Source organism: Eutrigla gurnardus (genome assembly GCF_963514095.1).
Source record: "Eutrigla gurnardus genome assembly, chromosome: 5".
Lineage (NCBI taxonomy): Eukaryota > Metazoa > Chordata > Actinopteri > Perciformes > Triglidae > Eutrigla > Eutrigla gurnardus.
In genome coordinates this window covers 19,113,347-19,131,350 of record NC_139919.1, presented here as the reverse complement: position 1 = coordinate 19,131,350, position 18,004 = coordinate 19,113,347, and the positions used below count along the sequence as shown (strand labels likewise).

General features: G+C 41.1%; 2 protein-coding genes across 8 annotated transcripts in view; one reads left to right on the top strand and one right to left on the bottom strand.

The window, feature by feature from the left end:
- The first annotated feature begins 2,920 nt into the window (after positions 1-2,920).
- On the top strand, positions 2,921-11,911 carry tex11 (testis expressed 11). Its single transcript, XM_084010470.1, has 29 exons — positions 2,921-2,979; positions 3,740-3,852; positions 4,042-4,126; positions 4,294-4,373; positions 4,456-4,536; positions 4,625-4,744; positions 4,971-5,051; positions 5,164-5,249; positions 5,324-5,381; positions 5,466-5,561; positions 5,668-5,749; positions 6,059-6,137; positions 6,230-6,381; positions 6,501-6,586; positions 6,803-6,940; positions 7,018-7,120; positions 7,248-7,372; positions 7,787-7,872; positions 8,323-8,376; positions 8,485-8,525; positions 8,608-8,685; positions 8,822-8,892; positions 9,511-9,624; positions 9,845-9,917; positions 10,026-10,175; positions 10,294-10,402; positions 10,528-10,648; positions 11,262-11,429; positions 11,639-11,911. Exons 1-29 carry the CDS (start codon positions 2,952-2,954, stop codon positions 11,708-11,710), a joined length of 2,730 nt encoding a protein of 909 aa, XP_083866596.1. The 5' UTR covers positions 2,921-2,951; the 3' UTR covers positions 11,711-11,911.
- A 148-nt stretch (positions 11,912-12,059) lies between these two features.
- Positions 12,060-18,004, bottom strand: part of dlg3 (discs, large homolog 3) — a 72,501-nt gene continuing 66,556 nt past the window's right edge. For all 7 annotated transcript variants that reach the window (XM_084010461.1, XM_084010462.1, XM_084010463.1 and 4 more), the window contains 7 exons: positions 17,755-17,796; positions 17,595-17,645; positions 17,392-17,493; positions 17,128-17,300; positions 16,838-16,950; positions 16,663-16,754; positions 12,060-15,281 (listed from right to left, as the gene is read on the bottom strand). In XM_084010461.1, coding sequence (XP_083866587.1) covers positions 15,175-15,281; positions 16,663-16,754; positions 16,838-16,950; positions 17,128-17,300; positions 17,392-17,493; positions 17,595-17,645; positions 17,755-17,796 — 680 coding nt within the window. In that variant the 3' untranslated portion in view covers positions 12,060-15,174. The remainder of the gene's footprint in view (positions 15,282-16,662; positions 16,755-16,837; positions 16,951-17,127; positions 17,301-17,391; positions 17,494-17,594; positions 17,646-17,754; positions 17,797-18,004) is intronic.

Genomic DNA, 18,004 nt, shown 5'->3' with positions numbered 1-18,004 from the left:
ACAACAATTACTCTACTGCTGTAGGTCACAGTAGCAGGCATTGTAAATAAGAACATCCGGCCCTTACCTTTCCTTCCACGCCACCATTTTGGGGACCGGATCGTGAGTTGTGACATGGACGAGGGCAAGCAAAAGTGGTGAAATGTGATGAGCATCACTAGCAGTTGAACTCTCTGTAGTAGGATAACGAGTGAAATGGCTCATGAGTACATGGGAAACGATTTATAACATCGTGGTTGTGGGTACTTCTGCTTTTTGGGATTATGAGAACAAGTCACAGGTCAAGAATTCAAACATCTGCTTTTACATAAACTCATTCAAAAAAATTAAAAAGTTATGTCCTTATTTAGTGAGTATACAAGCATACACAAAAAGCTAGCTCTCTTCTGCTTGGTGTAATCTGAAAAAGGGGACATTATAGGCTTGTTTGTTACTTTCTTCTTCTCCTATAGGAGAAGTGCCCAAGTATACTTGGGCACTGTTTTGACTGTAGACACTCACTATTACAATGACGCTGTCAAACAGTAATAGTCACATAAAAAAGTCTCCAGACATAGGCTCTCAAGTTCTAATGGTGCACACATCGGTAAAGATGCTATAGGCTGTAACAGTAGCTTACTAAATGAAAAAGGAAGAGGTGACCGTGAGTTTTGCAAGAAACTGCATGTCTACTCCAACAATCTTCTTAGTGTTCAGATTTGAGTCTTCAGTAAAGGAGACATTCCCACCAGGCCCAGAGGGCAGCAGATACGTCTCCTGATGAACAATTGCTGGAAGTTGCTCGCTGATCGGGGTGGGTTTAAAGTGTTTTATTTTAGAATCTGGTGTTCAAAACACACTATGGGGGACTAACTGGTTCTACACACACAGCATGCACTCTTCCTTTTGCCCCAGCAGCAAAGTCCTCTTCCTTCAGGAGAGGGGTGGAGGGGGTCTGAGTCTGCCTGCCCCGCTGATCAAATGACTGTAGTCAGCCTTGAGTGGAAACAATGCCACAGTCTCCAGACCCCACACATACTGCAGACTTGGAAGCAAGGAACATAACTTTATGGAGTAAATATCGGCGGGAAATTGTGATTTTCAAGCCAGGGTCATAGAAATATCATTATTTTATTACTACCACTACTGTTAACACTACTACTAGTGCAAATGCAGATGGAACCCATGGGCCTGGGCTGCACAAGAATTCTGCCTTAAAGCCTATTAAGGCAGTTTTTTCTCGCCACTGTCACTGCTTGCTCCTGGGTGATGTTGGGACTTTGAAAATGTGTTAACTCTGAAAATCATGAGCGTATTCTAGTCCTGCTCAATGTGTTAAGTGTCCTAACTTCTGTTGTGATATGACACTATAAATAAAACTGAATCTGAATTGAATTGAATTGAAAAGAAGTCTTCTTCTGACAAATGTACTTATTGTAAGTCGCTTTGGACAAAAGTGTCTGCTAAATGACCTAAATGTAAATGTAAGTCTGCAAAAGTTGGAAAACGCAAAGATTTACGGAAACAAATCTAGTATCAAACTTGTCATCGACAAAGGATGGTGGAAGAATTTAACACTTTGCAAAAGCTAATAAACTTACTTGATATCAAAGATTCTTGTTAAATATGTATGTTCAATATTATTGGATCAAATATAAAACATTAAATCGACAATAGGGAAAAAGGTAATATGGAATGAAAAAAACATCAATTCAAAATGTAATCCAATAAAGAGTAATTATTTGGAAATTAACTGTACAAAATTAGCAGAATAGCTGTCATGTTTTAGGCACCACTAAAGATGCTGTTTTAGAACAACAGTTCTTTCATAATGGAGTACCGTAAATGAGCATAGCAGTTACTCAACAGTCTCATTGTTGAGCAAACTATCTTACTTTTGATTAATGGGCCTGTTATGGCTGAATCAAAGTAGTGTAAAGCATCTTGTACATGACCTGCAAAATACACTGAATATTTACTCAAGTCCCACATATTCCTCTGCCGGAGATGATGTAATCTAAAATACGTTTTTTAGAGAGTTGTTGTTTGTTTGGCACTGCATTACAAATAACTGTAAACTGTTGTTTACAGCTCACAGCTTAGCCAACTTTCCACCAGGTACCAACTCTAATGTAGTGCAGCCATAATTAAGGTTTAGTAGCTGCAGCTGTGTTTACTAAGACAAAAGTTCAATGTGAAATAGGTTTATTTCTATTATGCTTCAGAAATCTGTCTGGAAAATTTGAGGACATGGGTTTCAAAGAGTATAACTTTAATTGGCTATAAAGTGTAGGGGGGGTTATTTCCACATTTGGACCCAGGGATACAGGGAAATCTGACCTATGGCAAAGACATTGCTGAGAACATAGAACACATTGAAAGGTCTCCTTAATGTGTCATATTAAGATGATATTGAACAGGGGAACATATGACTGGGAGATATGCTCTCCTTTCCAGCCAAGGTCCTTAAATTGTATGAAAATTAACAACAGTAGCCACCTAGCATTTGTTCATGTCATGCAATATTCCAGATTTATATGAATTTGTAAATTACTCAGCACAACGGAAACCACACCTATTCTGCTGCTAGCAGGTGTAACTTGAACGTGTCCTAATGGCTGGTCCCCTATCACATTAGCAACCATCATGCTAGGTCAATATCTCTAATGCTAGCTAAACAGCTTAAATATGCTTGGAAAACTGTCGAAAATGTTTCATGAATAAGGCAAACTATAAATTAAGGCTATCAATCTAGGACAATATTAACCAGTCTCCGTAAAATACGATATGGGGGCACATTAAATATTTGAGAGTTCACATGAATCCTGTTACTGTTTTGTAAGACGTACCTTCAGCCTCTTCCCCTCCTGGACGAACTTCCCGGCATTTGTGAGTGACGGCGGTCCGTTAAAACAAGATGGCGCTGTGACGCGGCGCTAATATTACATTGGAGACAGTGGTGAATCTGAAACATGGAGCATCTTGTTTCGACAGTGAAATGTGAGTAACTAACGTTATCCTGTTCAGCTAGTTTTTGGACACAAAATGTGTTATTAAACTTAGACTAAAGAAGTCCGTGACAAGGTAACATAGTTTAGAGTCCAACTGTTACTGCTATTAGCAAGGCTAACTAGCTAGCTTGTGTTTGCTTATGCTAATGTATCCTCTGCATTGAATTCCTGTGACCTTTACTTCGCTAACATGACCAATATTAATACAAGTGGAGATTAAACTGGAATACAGCAGTGTACACTATCGAGGCTACATTACTATGGCAAGCTAAGAAGCCTTTTTTAGACAGATTGATGTTACCTGAATCTCCAAAATGATGCTAATTGTGTTGCAATCAAAATAGTTAACATAGTTATGCTAGTCTTTGAAAGAGAAAATGAGAAATTAACAATTGCTGAATTTAATGCTATTATAACTGGTTATGGCTTATCAACTTTCTTCTTTATTTAATATATTTAAATACTGGATTCCAGAAACTTTGAATAAATAAGTAGACTAACCAAACACTCAATAGTCAGCATGATTACAGATTTAACAGTAATTTGTCATTTTTAAATGTTGGTTAGCCCAATCATAAACTACAACAAAATACCCCAATTATATTTTAAATTGCCACAAGAGAGTTAGAAATGAAATAAGCTATTGCGACTAAGCATTTTTGAGGAAGACCTTAATCTTATTTATTTCAAGAAAATAGTTGAGTTTGTGTCCTGTCAACATCTTTTTATTTGCCTTTGTTTACACATAGGTCTCACAGAGAATCTGCAGCACAAGCAGCTGACAGATTATGATGAGGTGATAGAGAAACTCTTCTCTGAAGTCTCTGGCCTACAGGATTTCCCCAAAATACCAGATCCACAGGTAGGCACAAGTGTGCGACAGAGCTATAGTTTAGCTGTATACATCAATTGAAATATCCAATTCCTTTTTTTATTATATTTGTTTTACCTTGACTTATTTTACTTAACTAAGTTGTAAAGTTGCATTAATCTATTATAAAGTGAGACTATGTCACCTTTACCATATTTCTTTTTGTCCCTCATATTATAGCTTGAGGAGTGTGCCATCCAGCTGTGGAACTGGGCAGTTACTAAGAATGTGGGCACCACTCTGAATACAAATCAGAAAGCCAAAGGTACACTTGAAGTTGCAGTATTTATTTACACTATCATTTCACTGATAACCATGACACTAGAAAATACCCACACATATCATCTGAAATGTTGGCACACTGTGAGGAGTGGAAGCAGGGGTGGTCACAGTCACGTCACGTCCCACTCTAATGTTCTCACCATCCTTTAGTGCGTCATGTCGCATGCAGTCTGCTGTTCTGCAGTGAGCCTGAGAATCCAACAGAGGGCGTCATCCGCAAGCAGATTCTGGTGAGCAACATAGTGGGCACCTCTGTGAGTGCTCAGCATTTCTTGAGGACAAGGTCTGTTTGTCCGTGTGTAATCTTTACAGATGGCCAGCAAAACAGGGAGAACCTGGTTGGATTGCAAGAATCCCCAGATGGCAGATAACTTCTTAAGAGTTGCTGTCAAGGTGAAGAAGAAAAAAAAAGCGCACTCAATTTGAGAGAGCATAGAATAAATGGTGTCTTTACAAATTATTCAACATTCAATACCCCTAGAGTGTGGAAACCCTCTATGGCCAACTAACATCCAGAGGTGATGGAGCAGCTGACATGTCTTTGTCCAAGGCGGATGTGGAGAAAGATCTGCTTCGAATTCTCTCATGCCAGGCAGAATCGGTGAGCTGTGGCGCATGTGATGTTCAACACCTTCAATGTGAATATTTGTTCTTGTGATATTTGGCAGCTGAGGAAGTGCTATTCTGACAGACTTGCAGTGTGAAGTGTGAGACAGCTAAAATGTGAACTGGGAAACAATGAGAGGGGGAAATGTCATTCTGTGCTAATAGGGAATTTTATATCGTTTGCTGACATTGAACAGGAATTTTAAGTCTCTTCTTTGCAGGCCATGATTCAAGGGAATAACCACGAGGCTGTGGTCTACATGCAGCGCTGCAAGGACATGCTTCTACGGCTACCAAAAGATGTAAAACAAAATAAAATAAAATGTGTAAATATATATATGTATACACATATATATACTCTATGTTGAAAATCAGTAGGGAATGTTAATTCTGAATATATATTTTCCAATACAGACTGCATACCTCTCACTTATGTGTTACAACTTTGGAATAGACACTTACAGTCTGAGAAAGTTTGAGGAGAGTGAAGTTTGGCTCAGGTAAACATAATGTTTCATTTCTTTAGGAGAGTGCTGAGAGTGGCAAAGCAATTTATTTCTTCTTTCTTTCTCAGCCAAAGCTATGACATTGGGAGAATGAATGTTAAATATGCCCCTGGATCTGAAGTTAAGGTAAGAAAAGTTAGTTCAGACACGTGGTAAAAATTAAAGTGATAATTCTTTTTTTTTTAAATCTGTTAATTACCCTCAAAATAGGCCAAGGTGTTGCGTCTCCTTGCCACTGTTTATTTAGAGTGGGACTGTCAGAGGTTTCAGGAGAAGGCTCTTGATGCTGTCAGCTTAGCCAACAAGGTGGGATATGAGAAATCATTTTCATATTGTATTTTTCATATGCATTTTGAAACATGCAGTCACAAAAACGATGCTCTGTCCCCAATTGTTCTGTGCAATTTGACAGGAATGTGGGAGTGCCTCTGGGCGGTACCTAAAGATCCGAATACTCCTGAGATGTGGGGCCTCAGACGATCATATCAGAGCAGGTTAGTCACCCTAAGCTCAATTAATTATTTATACAGAACGTCATTAATATCGGCACTGTTGGGGTGTTAGTGGCTGAGAGATCAAAAAAGTAAAAACTCAAGTTTAGCTACAATGATGTAACTACTCCAGAGGCTTTAACAAGTCAGGCCAGGTGTTCCAGTAGAGTTGTAGAAGACTGTCAAGTAAGACTGTGCTTGGGCTGGGACCCTTCTAAGTGCTCCTGTGTGTCTATGGTCAACATTTAAATGCGTATTTAAAAGGAGGTCATAAAATGACCTGTTTTCATGTTTTTAAAATGACGTTGTCAGGACTTAATGAGATGCTGGAATCTAAGGTTTCTCTTGAAGTGTGTCTGAGCACAGTGAAACTTCTCATGTCTGAAGACAGGTAAAAAACTTTAGCATCCTTTTACACATTTGCTTTTGAGGAATGACGCATGCCGTTCAACTCGTGACTGATGTCCGTTTTGATTTTACTAGAGAAGGGCCGGCATTCGAGTATTTGAAACGTGTGTGTCAGCACTTTGAGTCGTCCCCTGATCTGGGAACCGCTCTTGTCTTGCAAATTGAGCTACTGCTGCAGAGAGGCAAGGAGCTGCTGGGCAAACAGAAGATAGAGGATATAATCACTGGTACATTTGTTTTGCATTGTAGAATAAGTTTATATATATAAAACATGGTTAACATTGTAAAACAGTGCATTTAATACACTGTAGATGTGCTTCTGTGTTACAATACTTTACCCACACAGGACACTATACAGGAAAACAGCTGACTCCACAGGCCCTCACATGTCTACATGTCATGCTGTGGGATAAAGCATCCAGACACTTTGAGGTATGCTAAACAACCATATTCATCCTTAATTCACAGTATGTGTTTGTGGTGTATAGAGCCATGTATAGCTCTCAGCATGGTGGCTAATAGATCAGCACTGATCCTTCATAACGAGGAGGGTGGACCGCTGCTGGCCCACTGTCCCTAAATAGTAGGATAGGTTCAATTAAAGGTTTAATTTCTACATGGAGATCAATCATCATACTCTCTTCCCAGGCCAGCAACTACTCCGAGGCTCTTCAGTGGTATAACTACTCTCTAAGTTTCTTCAAGGCCGGCCAAATAGAGCCCAACTCAGCCAAGCTGCAGAGGAACAGAGCTTCCTGTTTCCTGCAACTTAAGCAACTGGAAAAGGTAAGACAATTTGAGCCACAGCAGCAAGTCAGCTGTGTCTGTTTGCGTGTGTATGAATACTTGTTTTTTTTTATCAGGCCAAAGAAGCAATTAAAGAAGCAGAGAGATGTGATCCTGACAACATTTTCACCCAGTTCATTGTTTACAAGATCGCAGTGCAGGAGAACAATGTGGAGAAAGGTACCTACAAAATATTAGCTGTGTGATACATGTAGAAAAAAGCTGTCTTGGTCATAGTGTTGCAGTTTCATAACAGGCACATTTTGAGCATATACTCTTTGGTGATGAGGCTGTTGATATGTACCAGCTGCAGAGGCAGTGAATGCGATGGGACTTCTGTCCAAGTATCCTGTTGCCAATGAGGACGGACTGCTGGTAGTTGAGAACGCTGCTTCCAATCTTCTCAGTCTGGCTGCTCAGATTGCTTTAGAGGTGGGACTCGACTCTGTAAACCAGTCACAAAAATGTTGTTAACAACATCCAAAATTAAAAACCTAGGTTACAGAGGTACTTGCAGCTTGGAGTTTGTGGGTGGGAAACCGATGAGGGATCACGTCCTGGTTACTGACTGCACTGATCACCACCTACCACCTTGCCCTGGCCTGTCGCACATAAGCATATCAATAAGTACTGACTGAATGTAGTTCAGCTTTTATAGTTGCAAGACACAGTTGGCATCGTTGGCATAAGAGTAACTATCCATTAGCACATTCTTAGGATGAAGTTTAGAAATGTATTTTATGAATAGAAAATGTGTGGGAATCCTTTTATTATTATTCTGTATGATTGTGTTGAATATGATGGGTGGGTGGTGGTAATAATGAGGAAGACGTTTCCCTGTGACAGAATGAACAGCAGGAAACGGCGATGAAGGCTCTGGAGAGCTTGTGTGAAAACTCCAAAGATGAAGCCCAGGTTCTGACTGCTCTCAGGTCTGTAAGAACTGCAATATACGAATGAAGTGTTTGATAGCAAATTCAATTATTTGCCTGCATGACATCCCAGTACTTAGAAAAGCATAATAGACATGGACACACATGGACATTTCACACATGATACACGTCTGCTTATAGTTTGCTTTGAGAACAGAAGTATTGGATTTCACATTTTCCTCTTATATTGAAACATTGAGCATTTATGTGTTGAGACTGTGTAAACATAACATGATGGCAGAGTTTCGCACATAAAGTGACAACATTTAGTGGAGATGGCGTATGTGCTGCTGAGAGATTGTAGCAAGTGTGTTAGTTTTCCATACACCTCAATGATCCACTGACCTATATTCCCTTGCTTCTTCACTGAAAGTGTGTCTCTGTATAATACAGTTAGTAGGTGAGAGAAAGGAGGTCAACACCAGTTTCTCCATTCATCTTTTTTTATAGGTGTTTGGTTCGACTTGTGCTCTCCACAATAGAAAAATCACGTGACGAGATGAGGTGAGGGGAAAGTACCTAATACAGTGCAATGACATAGTATTATTCATGCTGCTTTTAATGAAGTCAAAACACAGACTTACATTTACAGCCTCACATTACTCCATGTAGGAATGTGAACCTGGGCGTCCTGCTGCCATATCTAACAATGGGTGAGTGCACATGCAGCAGGGGTTGGGGAGAAACATTTCAACTACAGCATGCGCTGTGATGTTTTGTCTGCCATCGCTGCAGCTCTGCGGAAAGTTTCACACCAGTCTGGCATGACTGCTGAGCAACGCACAGAGGAAGCTAACTGGTTCAGGAAGATTGGTACTAAGACTCTTTCTGTCCACTTGAATCTGATATGGTATGCTATCGCTTCAAATCTTGCTGCACCTTCATTTCGTCTGTGTGTGTTGTGTGGGCTGGTGTGTGTGTGTGCGCTTGTGTATCTCCGTGTTAACAGCGTGGAACTCGGCCCTGCAGTGTGAGAACAGTCCCGACAGAATGAGGGATTTCTTTGTGCTCTCTTACCAGGCAAGTGCTCTTATAAGCTTTGTCAGGTGAATTAATCAATATCTACAGTACATTGGTGTAGATCAATAACACCTGAAGAGGGATTTAACATTACGTCAGAAGGATAAACCTGTCAATTTGAGATAAAGAATCACAGTGACCCACAATGATCCCTCTGTCCTCTGATTTAATCTTCAGCAGAATACCTGTAATTGCAAGTGGAGTTTGGATCGGTCTTTGACCGAGTACACATACATTGTTGTCCGAGAAGAACACGCCTATACATTTTTAAACTTCTGCTGTTGGTTGCTGACTGTTGACATGTCACAGAGAGACTGGGATGAAGTGATTTATAATCAGAAGCAGTTGTTGAATGAGGACATTTCCAGGTTGTCTTATGCGCAAAGCCACCTTCAGAACACAAACCATGCACCCACGTAGCTCACAGTTTAAAGCACGTCCCACTGAGGCTGAGTCCTTTCTGCAGCTCTCTCTCTCTAGCTAGCACGATAAAGCATAAATGCCTCAAAAAGAATCTAAAAACAAAAACACACACCCCATCTTTCTCTTATTCTGAAGCAGCCAACTTTGATTTATTGCAATCAAATTGTAAATATGACATCTGCTTGGACCCCATAGCTCTCCCAGCTGTGCCCCCCTGATCGCACACTGCTCATGGGCCAGAAGACATGTCTCCTAATGGCTGCTGCTGCCTCGTTGGAGCTCTGCAGGAAGTCTCTTCACTCTGCCCAGGTGTGCCACCCACTCCCTCTGCCCATCCACTACATTTAGCACACTCTCCATCCACATGGATGGAAATTTACCAAGACCAGTGGAGAAGAGAGGTGACTAACCACATCAGTGGCGATGGTGTAGGCGTTTCATTTTAATCCCTCTGCCTTTGAAGGAGTGAACACTAGATGGCGATGATGAAGCCACAATGCTTGGTTTATGTTGCCATTTGGTTTCACAGACGGAGGAGCTCACGCAGGCTCTGGAGCACATTCAGGTCTGTTGGGAGGTCTGGAAAACCCTGAAAGCTTCAGGTACCTTAAGGAGACTCACTATCCAAATAACCCCACATTTGTAATATTTATTTGCACGTCTGTCATGAATTAAATTGGAAGAAACGTATTCTAAATATGTTCTTGCAGGAAGCTCCCCAATGGACCCGACAGACACACTGCTGCTGCTGTATGAATTTGAAGCTCGAGCTAAGCTGAATGACCCAAAGGTGGAGACAGTACTGGAGTCTCTCTTGGAGCTTGAAAATGTTGAAACCAAGGTGCTAGAGACCATTGCAGGTAGAGACAATGACAAGCCCTTGCTGTATTGTTAATCTCATCTCTGCTGACATGCCTAAAGAAACGGACACATATCAGTAGAAATCGTATGCTGGCATCTTTCTTTTTGCATATGTAGCCTTAGCCATGGAGCCTCCAGCCCACTTCCCTCTGCTTTGTAAGAAGGCCTTGAGGGTGGCTCTGTCTCTGCACAGGAAACAACCACAGGCTGACCAGACCCGCTGCAGGCATACTCCTCACTACTCAGCATGAAAATTCCCTTGATATTTCATTAACGATCCATTCCTGCAAAGTGCTTACTGACAAGAAAGGCTTTTCTGATTGCGTGCCTATTGTTGTGTCCCCGTAATAGCAAGTGCATTCACAGCCTGATCAAGCTGTCCCTCCCAAGCGGTGTGTCAGAGGTGGAGGCCCATGTGCTCGAGGAGGTGTGGGACTACTACGAGGAGGCCCTGTCCATCATCGCAGCTGCAGTGAGTCAGCGCCAATCGCACATCGCCATCCCTTGGCACCCACCTCCTGTTCCCTCCAACAGAACTGCTCCCGGATATATAATTAACCCCCTCTCTTCCACTCCAAGCCTGCCTGCTGTTCTAGAAGCCTCTTTTTTTTTATCAATGGGCTTTCAGCTGCACTTCAATTAGCAGATGCTTCCATTCACCACCCCCTTCCTGCCAATTTGAATGTTAATGTGCTGTACAAGTACAATCGTACTGCCGGTGAGCTGCAGCTCTGAAAGAGGCATCAAATTATTGAGACATTACACTGCTTTAGAGGCAGCACATATTTCCCCTTTCATTTTGAGTTATTACTCGAAAGCGGTGGAATTCTTTGAATCAAAGTAAAAGCCCAAGATTAAAGTGGTGTGCAAAAACAAATGAAACTGTAGAAATTATAGCCCTTCAAGCTTGTTTATGGTCTGTTTAGTAAAGGTTAAAATACAGTAGAACGGGATTGGATGAAAGTTACTCACGGGCTTTACCCACCAACAAAAAACGATTTCCTTCCATACACTTGGCTCAAGTGAGTCACCCAGGTGGCCTCCGTTAAAAGGCCTTTTGATCATCTTCCTGCTCTTTTCTGCAGCCGGACGACTTCCCAGAGATGGAGACCGTGTGGCTGCTGACTCGGGCTTGGAACACAGGGATATTGCTGTACAGCCTGGCTCAGTACCCCGAGGCTGAGAAGTGGTGTGGCCTCGCCATGAGCTTCATCCGCCACCTTGGATCACTGCAGGAAAGCTATGAGACACAGGTACAGCACTGGTGGAGAGGAAAGGAGGGGATGAAGCAAACAGGTGGTTGTAGCAGCGGAGCATGATAAGAGACCTGCTGGTAAATGTGACAAAGGCTTTGGCCCCAGAAACACAAAGGTCTTATGCCGAATCAAGTGTAAAACCATCATTGTAGACCCTTTATCGCACAGACCTTGGTAAAATATACTGGTTTCTTGTGTGCCCACAGATGTCTGGTCTCTACAGTGAAATCCTGGACAGATTGGACAAAGCAAGAAAGAACCTCCTCATGGAGGAATGACCGAACTGGGACAAGTTATCGTCAGCCCGTTGATTTAAATTGATTCAGTTCAGACAGTTTCTTACAGCTAAATGTTATTAATGTTGTGGTAAAGTGTTCGATCAGATAATCCACAGGTTTGGTTAAGGGTTGTCCCAAAAGACAAGTGGTTAAGACACATTCATTCATTCCAGATTTGATTTTCATTTCATGTCATCCCCTGTGCTTCTAGTCGTTCTCTACGCTCTCCTGTCAATAAAAGGTTTAAATCCCAAAGAATAATCTTTGAAAAAAAACAAAAAAATCTGTATAATTTAATTCCTTTCACAGCTACTGAGTCGTTTAAAACGCAATAACAAGCAGATCAAAATCATAGCTGAGTCACGTATTTTATTTTCAAACAAATAAACTCTTGTCAAGTCCCAAAATAAAACCCAAACAAAAGTTGCAGGACTGTGTTCCCTCTTGACTAGGACAAGGAAGACCATGAGGCCAAGTGTCCTGATAGGCTGTACCACCTGCAGTGACAGGAAGGAAACTACTGTACAATCAAAGGGTTCATGTTTGCAAGCACTTACTGCAAAGATGTGCTATAACATAAACATCATCACCCAAAAGTACAAACAAGAACCCTGACCCCCCCACCCAAAAAATAAAAGCATATATGTCATCATTTCTCTCATAAGAACAAAGACCCTCATCAATTATACACACACAGAGGCATTCAGGTTCCATCTCGTTATATACCACAACCTCAATGGAAAGAGTAAAATGAAATCAAGTTCTTTGGGCTTTGACATGGCTGACTGAGGTATGAATACCACACACAGTTAACAGTCAGCTGTATTTCAACTAAACACCAGCGAGGACCAACTCTAAACTTCTAATGATGTATTGATCAATGCTCCTGGTTTCTGTGATATTGTGTAGGTTTCTGCCTGCATCTCTTTAATTATTTATTTTACAATATATATATATTTTTTAAATCTATACACCCAGACACGTTCCACAAGAAATCACATGTAGACAGGCCCTACTTGAGGGAATTGAATTCCCAACTGACTAATTAAGTTTTCCAATAGGCATTTGAAGAAAAAGACCAACAATACAGCACATTTGTATGGAAATTATATCTCAAGAGTAGCTCAAACTTTACTTACCTGACATTTGTGGTCTATAAAACATGTTTGTCCCAGTTTGATTCACACATGCATGAAGCACAGGTGAGGGGGATCTGCTGGGGGCGTATTTACATTGTACAGCTACCACACCCTTTGAAACAGTCTGCAAGCAGTTTATAAATGGCTCTGTTCCCTTCGGTTATTCCCTGAACTCTGGTTTTGACACAGGTAATGACAGCTGGTTTAGCAGTGGTGCCTGGCAGGTGGGCACACCTGTTCAGAAAATGCCTGCAGGTACAGGTGCTCTGTGGGTGGGAGAGAGCAGGGGACCAAGAGGTCTAGGTTACCACCTCCTGTTGGGTCTGGCTCTCTGAGAAGAACAAAAACCAAAACAAAAAATCCCATTGCACTCAATCTGAGGAGTAAAGCAAGAACGTCGACAGGATCAGGGGCCACAGTATTCCTTCTTCGGATGTGCTCTCTCACATGCACACATTAAACATACGGGGCCAAGATCTGCATGGGAGGCTGGAGCCGGTCATTTCAATCCCAATGATGCCATACAGCCAACTCAAAGGTTACCCACACCCGTGGCCTTGAACAAGCTCACCGCCTCACAAAAAAAAAAAGAGATGACACATAATACAACCTGATTACGCTGTTAAGATGAAAACGACTTCCAATAAGCGACAGTACTGTTAGTACTTGTTTGTTCACATTGGATGGCTATGAACTCTCTGTGTCATCGCCCAAACATGGCCTTTCAGTCGCAGGGGAAATGGTTTCTGTACATTTTAAGATTCCAGAGCTGGTCCAGCTCACCCCAGACACACTAAGAGCTCAACACAGTGGTTCAGCACCTGCTAACAACAGATGCATTAAGAATTCATACGTGTATAGATGCACAAAGCATGTAGGTTTTAATCAAACCCAACTTTAGTGTTATTTTTGGTAAGGGGACAGGGGGACAAGCCAAAACAGGTTATACGGACTCTTTAATTGTTAGGACATCCAATACAATTATTGTCTTGTTCTACCCGTTTTAAGGCCACCGTCAGAGTGGCAGATAGGACAGTACCATGTGACCATTCAATCAGAAGAGAATCCTCTTGGAAGGCAGAGAGTGTAATAGGGTGGTCTGCTGCTCAACGTGAATTAGGAGGCTCTGGCTGTCCTAATTGTAATCCAATGGCCAAATTTGTTTTGATTACACAGGAAGGAAGGTTGAAATACGGGGGACAAAAAAGCGCCCACAGAGGTGAGACTTTGTTTAACTATTGCACTCAAGTCAGGCCTCCTGGCAGTTGAAGGACACAACAATGTAAGAAAAGATGGGTGTTTTCCTCTCTTTTCCTAGCAAATTGTGTGCAGCCTCCCTCACAGACAACAGGTAGTCACAAAACAGAATTTGTATTTGATGTAAGGCAGTTTGGTGTTTTGCAGAGAGCCCAGTTACACTTCTCTACCCCCATCCTTTACACAGAGCAGCTAAAAACCACAAGCAAAGAAATCCCACAAAGAAAGAAGAAAGAAAAAAAAAAAAATCTAACAGCCCTCCAAATTGACAACTCTAGTGAAGTGTAAAATGTGTAGTTTTTAATATGTAGTAAAATCTCAGTGGGATTTTATCATTTATCTTGTGATTTCATAATATAAATGTAGAGATTCACAACGCATTTCTTCCTCTTGATCAGCCTCCCGAGATGTCTTTATCAGCTGCAGCACAGACAACTGGCAGACGACCAAACAGCAAGCTGGTTTGTGATAAATAGATCACCAGTTTGTAGGCTCCACTAATTTCCTCAGTCATTATAAACAAGAGAGAGATGACTCCTTGAACAGTACCATCAGCAGGGCTCGATTTTATCCAGTCCTTTTAGAAAAAGAAAAAACAAACCTTAATTGGTCTTCACTTCTCATCTTGCGTGTCTCTTTAAATGTGATTTGATGAACATTTACAAAGTGTTCCAACTTGGTATGATTTGTCTCTGTTTCCCTGCAACTTCTTTTTGAATCCCAACTCTTCTCTCCAGATTTTCTGTAACATTCTGATCTTCAGTCAGTCCCAGTTCACAAAAAGGATTTATTCCTTTTCCCTTTTGTTTTCATTTGACAAAATCCTTTGGAATGGCATTTCCAGTCTTGAATGGATTTGTTGAGAAACTCATGCAGGGGTGTGCACAGTCACAGTAATGGTGATAAGACTTCTTTTTCATTTAGAGAGTAACATAATGATGACACTAAAACTTGATATGAAACATATCTGCAAAAAGGAGGTGAAGAGGGGGGCTATTTGGGTTTGGGTGGGGTCTCTGGGAGGCAGGAGGGGAGCTCTGCACCGATGCAGAGGGGACGGCGTGGAGCTCAGAGCTTCTCTGAGGAGGGGATCCAGATATAGGGACCAGACTGCTCCTCGATGATGAGCTTGATTTTGTTGTAGATCTCCTCTAGTGAGTCACCCTGTACAATAGCTAGAGACACAAAGGCAGATACATGTTGGTTGCATCAAAACTCAAGTCCAAACAATGGATTTGCAACAATTTTGATAATAAATTCATCAGATTTGAGCAAAAGCTAAACAAAATAATATAAGAAATATTTGTACATGAAATGGGAGGACAATTTCCTGTGTTTTTGCATTAGAAATCTGTTTTGCATTCAAAGCTTCTATTGAGCCCCCATACTCAATAGAAGTGGACTAAATATGGGAAAAAACAATCTGAATAAAGTGACTCATTGGTTTAAACTGTTTCGTCTATTTGTTAAATCATCTTTCTTTAATGAACAGAACTCGTCACTGCCAGCGTGCCTCCCTTTGTGTGCTCAGGCGGGCAACAAAGAGTTTTTTACAAGTGAAATGTTTTTTTGAAATGCTTTGTAACCATTGCCGAAAACCTTGCCTTCACTTCACCGGGATCTCCGCTGCTCCACTCCAAGTGTGTGCGGAGAGGCTAAACCCGACACTCGGTGAAACATGAGAGCAGACGATATTAATGACCGTGCGACCGCAGAATAGAGATGTACCGATTTCTGATATCGGCCCCTTATTGACTCAATTAGCTGGATCGGATATCGGTGAAGGTGGGCCAATAAATAATTCAGTAAATTTATAGCTCTGTATTTATTGCCTATATTTGTTTTTACAATGTTGAAAAAGAAATGAACAATGTAATTCAAGCCTGATGTTGCCTTATGCATAAAAGAATGACCACAGCCACTTCCACACAGCGAGGCATACAGCCTATTATTCAACATTGGTATCATATCTGGACTGAAAAGTCTGATCGGTCAGACTGTCTGACCCTCCTGCAGAATTAATCCAGGGGAAACACTAATTACTAGTGATGTCTAATCTTGTCTGCAACTGTGCCGAAATACTAGCCATAACAGAATGAATAGACATGCAAAAAATATTGAACAGCTAGAATTAGAAATGATATATTTTTCGGTTTAAGACTGTTGATTGAAAACAAAACAATGTTACTTTGGAAAAATGGAATAGTATAAGAAACCTTCTCTTCTTTTGACATTTAAAAAAATATAAAACCAAATAAATAGAACTGGATTGATTAGTCGATTAATCAGGTAATTGATCGACAGCAAATCAGTCTGCCCATTTCAAATCAATGAATTTTTGAACATCTGGTTTTACTTGTCATCTTCTGTGACAGACGACACTAAACTAAAATCTCTGGGGTTTTTTCTAATTGACTTTTACAACCAATGAATCAAGAAAATTGATGTATTGAATGTTGTTATTATTTTAAACATGAGCTATGGCCCAAGTCATTACTAATACTACAAATACAAATATTTATAAATGGCCCAAAGCAAAAAGGCAGCGAGACAAACCTGTGAAAAACTCCCCAAAATCTTGCTCCAGCTTGACCGCCTTGTCAAAGACTTTATTAGCCTGCTCGTACGTCTGCCTCTTATTCATTTCCCTGGAAGAGAAAGGTATCAGTTGTTAGGGTCACAAACATTCACTCATATCTGACATACAGTATGTCAAATCACTCAAACTTACATTAGGGCTTCAATGGATTTTGGTTTAATAAAGATGGCAATCGGATAAAGTTGTGCTTGCTGCAGTCGTTTTATGGCATTCCCCGACACATCCAGAATGCAGTGTTTCCCCTGCTGGTAGGTTGAGATACATTTTGTTTAAAAAAAGGAAGAAAAAACACTTTTCTCAATTTTAGTAGGTCCCAAATTCATGAATGATTGATTGTGGTTCTTGTAATAAAGACTGGTGCAAACTAATAATTGATTAATTTAGCAGGAAACCTAACGTGTCAACCCAAATAAGAAGCTTACCCGCTCAGCCACAGTTCTGACAGACAAAATGCTCGTCCCATAGAGGTTCTCATTGAACTGGCCAGCTTCAATGAACTTATTATCCTGGATGTCTTTCTCCATTTGCTCTCGCGAGCCCACAAAGTGGTAGTCCTGGCCGTCCATCTCGTTCTCTCGCCTCGGACGAGTCGTATCTGCAGAGCGGGATGGAAAAAAAGTATATTTAGAATCACTGCTGTGATGTTTGGTTGTACTGTCTGGATCCAGCTGTTGCTGTTAACTCACGGGGTACACAGGAGCCAAACTTGTGGGGAAACTCAGAGATGAGGTCGTCATTTACTCTGTCCTTCATTGGGCCAAGGATGATCACAGGCCTTGTGTAGTGGACTGCATTGGAGATGAAGAAGGTGAGGATACATGTAGGAACCTTCAATGTGGTTTAACTTGTGCTGTAAGTTTGTCATTTGTGTAAGAAGTGATTTACTCACTTTCCTGTCGAATGACTGGCTCATAGGAGAGAATCGTATCCTCCTGGCCCTCTGTAATAACAAGAAACAAAATCATCAGAATATTAACTTTCATCTCTCTAACTCATTCATCTATGTGGGCAATGTAAAACAAAAAGCATGAGAAATTAAGGTGACTCACTCGAACTGCTTTCACTGTCACTCGTGTTGGATGTCAGACATTCTGCAAAAGCACAGAAGAGAATGATGTAGATCGTGAACAAAAAACAGTTTCATTCAAATATATTCTCTAAATGGGTGAACATTGATTTCACCTGCCTCAACAGCCTGGGGGGGGGAAAAATCCTGTTTTGCAACATCAAGGGCATTAAAAAGGGGGATAAAGAAAGGAGAAGGCTTGTTCTGTGCTGCAGTCATGCTCTAGCAATATT

Bases quoted from the DNA above. Each gene is read 5' to 3' on its own strand.
- tex11 (XM_084010470.1), top strand. From the start codon at position 2,952: ATGGAGCATCTTGTTTCGACAGTGAAAT. The intron at 5,052-5,163 runs GTAAAACAAAAT...TTTCCAATACAG, and splicing joins TTCTACGGCTACCAAAAGAT to ACTGCATACCTCTCACTTAT. The intron at 6,382-6,500 runs GTACATTTGTTT...TTACCCACACAG, and splicing joins GATAGAGGATATAATCACTG to GACACTATACAGGAAAACAG.